We start from the raw sequence: 11,646 nt of genomic DNA, 5'->3' as shown, positions 1-11,646 counted from the left end.
GCTTAATAGTTGCTTCTCATTTCAGCAAAACTATGGTAACATGCATCGGAGTAATAGTACTCAGGTTCAGCTGAAGGATATTGCAGGTTGCCACGATGAAAACCGAAAAAGAAAAGAGAAGGGGGCAGAGGTAAAGTGGATCATAGGAAGAAGAAAAGAGCAGCACAATATTGTACAGTTGCAAAGGTCCTTTAATGTGATTAATAATGCTAAACATTTCGTAGTATATATTGTACAACAAAGTTCGTTCACCTGTCTTAACTGTATCAGTAGCACCAACTCTAAATTATCAAATTATTTATCTCCTATGTATAAGAAATGGAGAAGGATAGAAAAACGTATAATTGACAGCATGTATAAAGAAATTACAGCTTTGTAATAGGCTGTGTGTTGTTCCAAAGCCATTGACGTGCAGAACCATCCAGCAGAGGTGAGACCTAAAGATGATCTCCAGAGTTAGCAAGTAGCTGTCTTAAACATGAAATAAACAACCACATTTTTAATTTTTTTTTTTGGGGGTGGAGAGACCAAAACAACTATGGTGACAAACGAGCAGCTTCTTAAAACCTCGTGAATTTTACTACCTCAACCTAAATCAAACGACAGCACAATAATAGCATATGAGGAATCATATGCCAGCAGCACCAGTAACCTGCTACAACACAATGACATGACCTGGACTCTTATGATATTCTACACAAAACATACTATAGATCATGGGAAGAGAAAGAAGAACAAAATAAATCGTCTTGGATGCTTACCTTCTCCCAAACCTGCAAATGGTAACTATTGAGCCACTCTACTTCCACAACAGAGAGCAAAGATAAGTCCACCAATTTAGTCTGGATGATAAGAAGCAAAAAATAGTCATATCACTAAAATGATGGCAGAAGAGGTTGGAGCATAGTGCATACACTCCAGAATGAGTTGATTTAGACACGATTGACATCAGTGCAGCTCACGATAACAGATGGGTAAACAATGGAATTCGTTTATCAGTAATCTGAAGATGGATATGAAATCTTAATTTGTGACTTAAGCTTATGCACACTCATACATGATATGGCATGTTACACCTTAAAAATAGGAGTATTTACTCTTTAGGAATGTTAAACGCATACTTAACTTCCTGCACTTTCTGACGTAGAGTAATTATTTCTCAGTGGTTCATCTTTGTTTCATCCATATCTCAATGATAATTTTTGTGCTCTTTGAATTAGTTAGTTCCCTAAAGCCTGTTTCTAATGTTACATGGCAGAGACTACAGCAGAAATAAACAGATTGACCTTGCCACCTGTGTATGCAGTAGAAACTGTACAGCGTAGAATTGCCAAACCCAATTTCCGGGTGTTTAACAACAGAGGTAAAATTCATTAGTAAAAGCAAAGAAAGTTCAATTATTAGCTGTCTCACCTGTATGGGAACAAAAGTAAGCTTTTCAAATCCCAGATATCCTATTCCTCCAAAACGATTTGGTGTATCTACTTCTTTAACGTAAAGAAGATTCTGGATAACAAGAAAGAGTTAAAATCAGATAACACAATGAAAATCAGAAGTAACTTGCATTACGCTAAAGAAATTGGACATGGAAGGATAAACATCACTACATTACAAACCACCGAGTATAGTACACTGATACCAATAAAACATCAAAGAACAGCATGACGTCCTGACTGAATTCTTTTAAATCAAATGACAACTCATGCAGAAAAAGAATCTCCACATGCCACTTCTATAGTTCAAGTTTTTACAGGAATGGTCACTATTTTTTCTGTGTCGTATTCTTCTTTTACCAAGATGGAGATTTTAACATCAACATTTGGCGAACATTCTTCTATAGCGTTTAATAATGAACTTGACCTAAAACTTTAGCAACTAATGAGCTCTAAAGTTCCTCAGATATTGGGTTCCAACAGTAAATAAGCAAGTGTACACACACTCATATGCTTTAACTTATAAACCAATGGAGGTTTTAACAACAAATTTTAGCAGTTGATCTACTAGAACCTGTATAGAGAACTTCTCTAAGAGAAAAGGAAGAGGAAGCTTCACGAGGAATCTGTTTATGGGCTCAAATGATAAAACATTTAAATACTAGAGGTACTCATGATTAAAAACCAAAAAAGAAAATAGTTTTCAGTTCTTATAGGTACATATATGGAAAAATGGGTAAAGTACCTCAATTCGAATACCAAAATGATGGTCTTCATAGTAACCTGGTTCATTGCTGACAATCATGCCTCTCAACAAAGGAGTCATATTTCCAAAGCGGAAACTAATGCTTTGTGGGCCTTCATGAACGTTTAATGCAGCTCCAACACCATGCCCAGTTCCTAGAGGAAAAAAGAGATCATGTAAAGGAATAATGTCAGTTACTTAAAGCTCCAAATATCATAAGTAAACAGAACTTGAAGCACACTTACCATGCCGGTAATCAAGGCCAACCTTCCATAAGGAAGACCGAGCAAATGCATCCAACACAAAACCAGGGGTATTCTCAGGGAATACTGCTTGGTCAAGTGCTATGTGACCCTGAAAATGTTTTTAATCAACTACAACAGTTCAACCTATCGAAACAATTACAGAATCACCTATCTAGCAATGCCACAAACTGGGTTACCACAGAATACCAAGAACACAAAGCCAAGACATGTACTTCAAAGGGTAACATTTGAAATGGAGATTTGAAAGGAATGTCATTGATGAGTTGATTTTATATCATGAAGATAAATTACTTTAACTTTGCTAAAATTATGAGATATTTTATAGGCTCCTTTCACTGTTTCCCTACTCAATCCATCATTTACATCTAATTGACCCTTAAGCTCGAGGAAATTCGAAACCATTGTATCTTTTTTGAAACGGCTGAGAATCTGGTGAAGCTAATTCTTGTCTTCAGAAGTACCAAGTCAGGCGTTACAACAATAACAACAACAACAAGTCAGACGTTAGATAATTAAAAGTGTAAGTATGCCCGTCAACATTGAACAAGATCAAGTTCTATATCAGTAAGAATTTAAACTAAAGTACAATCCAATTCAAGAATAACTCTATCATACTCCCATCCTAAGTATAATATACTGTATCATTATTGACAGAAAGGTATAGTTTACCTGTAGTACTCGGGTGAAACATTCTATTTCTCTTGCAGATGGTTCACCAAAGTGCACTGTCCTAGTAATGTCAGTAGTTCCATCAATATATTGGCCTCCACTGTCTAAGAGGAAGAGTTTCTTCCCATCCACTGTGCTACAACTATCCAACTCTGGCTTGTAATGAATTATAGCACCATTGGCACCTGAACCTACAGGTATTAACAGTTACGAATATTACTGGGGAGATATACCAGCTTGTCAATGATTCTGCACTGTCACTGATCATTTTATGTTGATTCAGACATTTCTTCTATTGGTATCTCAAAATACGTGATCTAGAATTGTGGAGCACATGCTTCCACGAAGGAAAATTGAAAATCACTCCATTACAGAAAACTCAATATAGGGAAGTGCAGACATCTGAAAAAATGTTAGATAGGAAGAAGTGTACATACTTTACAAACTGTCAATTAGCCATTCCCATGGTGACCTTTACCTGATGGCCACAGGGCATTTAATGCACAGGAATTGGCTCTGAACATAATGGGAACCACAAAGCTTTTCCATTAATAGGATAAATTCAAGATTTCTTGAATGTATATGAACAACAAGACTTAAGTGGACCATCTGAACGAGCAGAATGCAGAGAAAAGTAAAAGATAAATTACCATAGGAATTGTGTTGGCGAAATCAGATCAGGATGAGTATAGTATTAAAACTTTTGGAATCTACGGTATAAAAAGATGCGAAATGACCCATTAATAAATGTCCACCATTTCATTCCGAAGTCGTCAACTACTCCCTATGTCCAACACTTTCTTTAATCAGTTAGTCCAACATTTCTTGTAAGCCAGCATGGAAATAGTATCATTCTCCTCAAAAGGGAAGTAACAACACATTATATAGCGAAAACTTTTATTGGACTCCTCCTTTCCAATACAAGTTTTTCCTATATTCTATCCTTAGAAGCACAAAAGTCAATATAGGGGCCCACACCTTTTGCTAGCTTAGATCGCCCAAAGTCTATGGAAGCTCTTCAACTATAATAAGCTTAAGCACAAGAGGAATACCAAAAAGGATATGTCTTAGAAATTAGAATGATTCTCCTACTGACAGCGTCAGCAGAAATATGGAAAACAAAAGCCAACGAAACAAATTTCCATCTCCAAAAGATCTAAACCACTCTAAATTTCAAAAGACTTTGGTAGATAAACAGAATTGAAAGAGATATCTATAAGCACATATAATTTTGATATCTATATTCTTAATATATTTTCACTCAAGACGGAGCTGCTTCTATTATCCAGTAAAAGTCCACAAAGACAAACACTAGCTCTTCACTACTATATAAGGTTTATAGTTCAGCTCAATCATGATAATAGAAATATACCACTTATGGTGTCGAAGCTTGTATCAAGAAAGCCATCTTGGTTTGAACGAAATTCAAGAAGTTTGTCTGCAACTTCTACCTCTGTCAGAACAACATTCCTTTGGATTTCATCCTCCAGCCAAGCCCAAAATTGAGCTAATGCAGCCGCATCCCTGCATCAAAAGATGTGTATTGATTATCCATTAAGTATTATTAAGCCATGCATACTTGAATAAGACATAGCACTCTGTCAAAAGTAATTATATAATGCTTCACCATATAAGGCCAAACAAGAAATGAATGCTATAAAGCTATGCAACTATCTCTCTTACAGAAAAAAAAAAGTCACAGTTATGGTTTTCCATGGAATGGAAGAAACTGATCCAAAGTCCCAGTTACTATTACTGTAATTTGTTTACCAGCAAAACCTTCATGTAGTATGTGGGGAACAAACTGAGACAATTAACCATCTTTTTTTGCATTGCAAGTGGACAGACCAACTATGGAGGATGTTTATATGCCTAAAAGGGATCTGATGGGTGAAACCTGGAAGCATAGCAGGTGTCCTAAGATGCTGGAACAAGGATGGCATGGTAAGTAAGGAGGAGGAGAGATGGAAGATTGTCCCGGCTTGTATTTGGTGGTCAGTTTGGTCTGAGAGGAATAAGAGGCGTTTTGTAGGAGTACAGAGCAGCTTACAGAATCTTAAGATAAATTGCTAAGGTCTATTTTATTTTTGGTGTGAGCAAAATTTTTTAGCTCAAACAGAAGACATTTTTGATGTTTTAGACTTTTTGTAAGGATAAATTGAACCACAAGATGTAAGTTGTAATACTTTTGTAGGGGAACTACACTTTTTGGTGTCGTATACCAGTGGATATATAAAATTAATGTTACCTTTCTCAAAACAAAAAAAAAAACCTTCATGTAGACCCCAATAAGGCTTCAACGAAGTTTCACTGAGGAAATGGATATGGAGATTTGACACAGAGGAGCAATCTCCCAGGAAGACGGTCATTTCAAACAAAACGGAACACAGTAGGGAGGATGATAGGAAATATTAGACTACCTCACGGGGGAAGATTGTGGAAAAGTGGTGGAGAACTTCTATGGCAGCAACATCACATTTTATTGATAAAGATGGCAGCAACATCACATATAGAGTGGGAAGTGGTAAAATAGTACGCTTTTGGAAGCATAGATCGTGAGACAACAGGCAGTAGTTATTGACAACTGACATATGCTTAAAAGGTTGAATTGGATTTTCAGTTACCTTAGATGGCAGTTTCGCATCCCTTCTAACTCAGCATCATTTTTGAAAGCTTTACTCAGACAGACAGGAGAACTCCTATATACTGCACATGGTCCCCCAGATTGACTATTGGAATCAAGGTTGGCAGTCCTCTTTTTCCTGCTTTTAGTAGCAGAATTCCAAGGATATTTGTAACAAGCTGATTCATATGCATTTACAATAGCAGCATTAACTGATGAAGTGTCCAACCAAAGGTTTGCCCCTTTCGCTGCCAAACTGAAGAGAAATTCTAGAGTCAAATTTTATCATGGGGAAAACTCTCTCCAAAAACACACTATATTAGTAATGCTTTTGTTGTTGAGGAATTTCTTCTATTAGAAACAGAAACCATTAAAATAATGCAGCATGCAAAATATCCCCATTAGCATTTTAGGCTAAGGTGCTGTTTGTGGAGTTGAACACTCAAATGCTAAGATAAATATATACAAAAGCTTCTCGCGCACAGTTCCCATTGCAGTTGTTCTTGCCAGAGTGATATCAAATACAAGACATAGAACTGTTGATGAGAAGACAAATTTTGAAATTCCAAGGAAAAATAAGCAGCAAAGTCACCTTTCAATTTCAGAAAGAATGGTTTCATACGCTCTCAATTCTATGCCAGCATTTGTCAAGTGCTCCAAAACCTCAGGTGTAACTTTAGTATCATCGACGTACAATTTTGCTCCATCTATCTCCACAACTAAATATGCGTACATGACTGGTGAATGTCGGACATCATTACCTCTCTGGAGACACAAGCAAATAACTAAACAAATAAGCAGCTTAAAGGTTAGTAAAGACGCAACTGAAAGCAATTTAAGTCATCATTCAACTGCAACTCAAAGCATGTAAAGACATTTGCTGGTGTATCCACAATAAGAAGTTGAAATCCTGACATAGAGCCTGTCTGGATTGGCTTACTTTAGGTGCTTTTAAGACAATAGCTTTTAAGCATTTTTGTAGTGTTTGGGTAAGATGTTGAAGTACTCTTAACTCTTAAGCATTTTTTTTTTTTGGCGTATCAATTCTTAAGCACTTATTTTTACGTCAAAATAAATAAAAATTAGCCAATCCTAACTTATGGCTTATGTTTATAAGTTATAAGCTATAAGCCAATACAAATATGCTCATATGCCTTCCATAGTTAACTGGATTTACAACAAATGAGAAGGATAGGTTCTTCCTACCCCTCAGACCAAAAAATTTCATACAACCATGAATCTGGGTTACAAATGATCTCGTTGTGCACATATGAACAAGTAAAACTTAACAATGATTTTAAAGAACACGCAAAGAGGATTACCAAGTTCAACAGCCATGCAATTTCGTCAAGCATGGAGATAACAATTGCCGATGCACCAGCATTTCTTAATTCAGATCTCAAGCATGAAAGCTTTGATGACACATCTACACCAGCATATTTTAGGTCATGCAATCTAATTGGTTCCTTTGGAAGCTTTGGCCTTGACTCCTTCCAAATTTCATCTACAAGGTTGAAATCATACAATAAGACCAACTCATGGTTCCCTTTAGAAATGTCCTCTTTGAATTCTTTTGCAGCATCAGATGAAAAAAGAAACTGTTTGCTTCATCAAAACAAAGAGAACTGATATAAGAGGAAAGAAAATGCAAGGTTAATTGTGATTCAATGATGTTCAAATCAAATAGAAAAATGTTTGCAAGATTGAAAACTTTGATTGAACTAGAAGAGGTGAAATTGTACTAGAAGCACTAATTTATCAATAAACACAAGAGTGACTGAATTATAGGCAATGATAACCATAATATAGTAGTCAAGTATTAAGGTTAGCAACAAGATTCTGGCATACAACTTTAGTATCGACCAGATTAGGAATCCATTTAGCACCATCGTAAAGGTTTCAGAATGGGCTTCACAGTCAAGAGGATAAAAAAGTAGACTTTTAAGTTGACTTTCAGTTGTTAGTGTTATGGTATCAAACATATAAGAATGTCCCAAAATGGAAGAATTTCATATAAGTTGTGATGAAGGCAGTAACTTACGACCAACCAACAACAACTATGCCTCTGTCTCAAACAAGTTGAGGTCGGCTATATGAATCCTCACTTCTTCATTTAAGGTCAACTATCATCATCATAACAAATAAAATAAAATAAAAGTATTATTAGAAGTTCCCTAACAAGTCTATTCCCCAACTATTAGATATCACCTCTTTTTTTTTTGAAACTGTAAGTATGTATTCCTTAGCATTAAGGACATGATGGAGACCTTCAAAAAGTGTTAAACAAGAACATACCCACCGTAACCCCACAAGTGGGGTCTGGGGAGGGTGGTGTATACACAGCCTTACCTCTACCTTGTGAAGAGGTAGCTATCACCTTTATGGATCTTATTCTTCCATTGTGCCCTATCTTTAGCTAAGTTTGCATTGATTCCAAGGATTTATAGATTTCCTTTTATGTGATTTTAGATCTACTTTGTCCCCTTTTAACACCTTCACGCACCATAGTTTCACACATATGAACCGTTGCGTCTGCAGGTCGCCGTAAGACATGACCAAACCATCTCAAGCGACATTCGATCATTTTATCCACATGTGCTACTTGCACCTTTTGGCGAATGTGGTCATTTTTAATCTTATCTAATCTTGTATGAGCGTACATTCATCTTAGCATCCAAATCTTTGCAACACTTATCTTAGGCATATGTTGGACTTTCGCAGCCTAACAGTTACTACCATATAACATTACTTCTTATAGATGTTCTATAAGACTTTACTACTTAAAATCCAATCACAATAGATATTTTTCTCAAAGTAGCACAAATTATGTCAATCACAAACTTTATAATTTTATCTTAGGTCGATTACACATAATAAGAACAGGGCCATTCAGTAGTTGTCCTAGAAATCATGGGTCTTGTGAGTCTGTTTGCAAGAGACTAAGTCGGTTAAGGGTAAATTTTAAAAAAGTAAGATCAGAATAATGTCACAATTACTTATCACGGGCTAATGTTTTCATATATACATACAAAAACATCAGAGTTGACTTTTTAAATTTGATTTAGCTTAATATTTTATTGACTTGATACAAGTTAGATTTTCTGAATTCTGACTAACCCAACTCAGAACTTAGAAGGGCTAGTCTGATGAACGATACAAGGGGGAGAGCCGGAGAGGGGGGATTCATGCCCACTTTCCAGGCACGAGCAGGAACATGAAAATATGTGAACTCGTTGACTAATTGACGAAAACGTCTATCTTCCCCTAATAAGTAAAAATATCCTCATTCCAATACTTGCTTTTACTGGAACTTAAAAACAAATTCACAAATATGAAAGCACATTTGAGCATTACTTACAGGATCTATACCGATCCTGCAACCAGGTGCTAGGACAGTATTAAGCCACTGACTAGGAGTAGGCACCCCCATGTTACCAGCTCTCATGAGATCCCAACTAGAGTTCAACTGCTTCTCAGCCTGTTTACACACACCAAAGAGAAGAAAAAAACTAATTAGAAGACGACAGGCACCAGTAAAGGTACCAATCAACCGTGCAGCTTGCTTCCATTGAGAAAATGATCAGTAAAACTAAAGCAGTCATGCATATAATACAAACCTGTAAAAAGTATCGCCCATCTGTCCACAAGGCTGCTTTATCCTTGGTTACAACTGCAGTGCCTGCACTTCCCGTAAATCCTGATATATAGGGTCTTCGCATATAACATTCAGCAATGAACTCACTCTACAAGTTAAAGCAATTTACATTTAGTAAAACTTGTAAAAAAAAATTAACAGATAGTTCCATTTCTTGCCTATCTTCCTATCCACATGATACTTCCAGGACTCACTTACTACCTTCCCGAATGTAAGATTAACTACCAAGGAATGAAATCAATATGGTAGAAGAATAAATTCTAACAAGTTCACTCTACATCACTACATCAAGTGATCACTGTGAATGGTTGCTTAAATTATAAAGTGAACCATAACCTAAACCGGTAATTTTTTGAGACAGAGAATCTTAGAAGAAATAACTATTATAAAAAACAGATTCTGCTATTCAGCAGGCTCTAATACCAATATAGAAACACTATCTTTAAACTGGATAACCAAACCTACTCATAACAATATCATCAATACCTGATAAAACAGTAGATTTTCCAAAGAACACTACAAAAAGGCGAAAAAAAATGCAAATTCACCATAAAAAAATAATAATAAAAGAACTTATTTAGGTCCACTGACAAAACAAGCAACAATCTTTACACTAATAACTCAAGAACATACCATTAATACAACCCAGGCATAAACTTCATAGCAAACCGAGATTACTAACCCCCACCCCCAACCCCCATCCCACAGAGAAGGAAAAAAAAGGACCTTGAATTCAAGAAAATCAAGAATGTAAACCTGATGGGCGTCTTGGGAAGGAATAATATAAGCGTCAATATTTACACCAGGCCTAGTAAAGATCTCACGAAGAGCACGAAGCTTGTTATCCTGTTCTTGGCCGCAACCCTTTTTCTGAAATTCCGAGGAGGGTTTAGCAGTAATGGAATTAGAGCTTCGGACAGTAAGAAAAGGGCGATTTGGAGATTTGGAGAGAAATTTGGGGTAAATTCCGAGTTTGCGGAAAATGGGGAGGGATAAAGAGAGGAAACGGAAACTTCGAGGTGGATAATGGTGAAGTTTGGTAGAGCAAGTGAGCATGGTGGTGGAAGCTGAAATGGAAGAATCCATTAAGGGAGAAAAGATGGACAAGAAAGAATGGATAGAGTTGTCAGAACTCTAAACTGTTTGGCCAAAGCTAAAAGGAATCTTGATTTGAGACACAAATATTTCTGTCACAGAGACAAACTACTTTTCAGAATTATTAGTACATGTTTGGCTAAACAGTATCAAGATTCCATGGATACTTGTTTAAATAAAGGCTTAAGTCATGCCTCTTACATTTGCACTCCTACTTATTGAATACTTTTAATTATTTAAAAATTCTTCTTATTAAATATTTTTTTATAATCAATAAAAAAAATAATATGTGTAATACACTCACAATAATATGTCAAAATGAATAATTAAAAGGTGATAAGTGGCACTGAGGCAAAAATTATAGAAAAAATGATTTTATGCTTAAAATTATTTCAAATATATTTTTATTTATATTTTTAATAAAAATGACATATTCAATCTGGCCCAACCCTACCCAGCTCCCCTTTCTTCTTCGTCTACTTTCCTAACATTTCCTTTTTCAAACCACAAAATTCAAATTATTTTCAAATTACTTGTAGATTCAAACTTATTTTTTAAAATTATTTGTCATACCTAATACGTTAGGGAGAAAGATATAGTGAATCTAGTACAATAGTAAAGAAGAATGAGAATTTACTAACGGTTAATCATTTCTAAATCGATGACAAGGAGAAATTGAAAGGACTCAAATTAATTCTATTGAATTTTCGGATATTATTTTTGATAAACTTAATGGATTTACATTACTTTGAGTAGTAATATTTGTTCGGAGGTGATCGAAAATGAAGATGGACGAATATAGACTATCTTTTTTGTTCTTTCTTCATAGAAATTCAATTAGTTGATTCAGATTTATTTTTTTAAATAAAAATTGAAAAGAAATAAACAAAATTTTAAAAAGTAAAAAAATGTTGGAGACAAAATGGAGAAAACTTGAAAACTAAAACAAGGTGAAGAAGATGACTGGTAAAGGATGAGGTGTTTTTTTAAAAAAAATTAAGTTGTTATTTTCAAAAAAATTTAAAAAATTGTTAAAGTGATTTATTGTGTCAAGTGTCATCAAGTGTCAATGAAAGAAGAAAAGTGTAATTCTTTTTTAGGAAAAATTAAAAAAAGCACTATTTTGGACTTTTTCACGCGCCCAACAAAAGTGAAAAATA

At 35.3% G+C, this 11,646-nt stretch overlaps 1 protein-coding gene across 1 annotated transcript; it reads right to left on the bottom strand.

Annotated features, from left to right (window-relative positions):
• Window positions 1-178: 178 nt before the first annotated feature.
• Window positions 179-10,635, bottom strand: LOC129886191 (aminopeptidase P2). The gene is made up of 13 exons (XM_055960768.1): window positions 10,148-10,635; window positions 9,354-9,479; window positions 9,095-9,214; window positions 7,059-7,334; window positions 6,329-6,501; window positions 5,738-5,992; window positions 4,486-4,637; window positions 3,114-3,304; window positions 2,424-2,532; window positions 2,179-2,333; window positions 1,414-1,506; window positions 762-842; window positions 179-437 (listed from the first exon to the last, which is right to left on the bottom strand). The coding sequence occupies exons 1-13, from the start codon at window positions 10,475-10,477 to the stop codon at window positions 366-368; spliced, it is 2,133 nt and encodes a 710-aa protein (XP_055816743.1). The 5' UTR covers window positions 10,478-10,635; the 3' UTR covers window positions 179-365.
• Window positions 10,636-11,646: the final 1,011 nt, after the last annotated feature.

Source organism: Solanum dulcamara, chromosome 4 (assembly GCF_947179165.1).
Source record: "Solanum dulcamara chromosome 4, daSolDulc1.2, whole genome shotgun sequence".
NCBI lineage: Eukaryota > Viridiplantae > Streptophyta > Magnoliopsida > Solanales > Solanaceae > Solanum > Solanum dulcamara.
The sequence above is the reverse complement of the archived record's forward strand: the minus strand, read 5'-3'. Positions and strand labels throughout refer to the sequence as shown.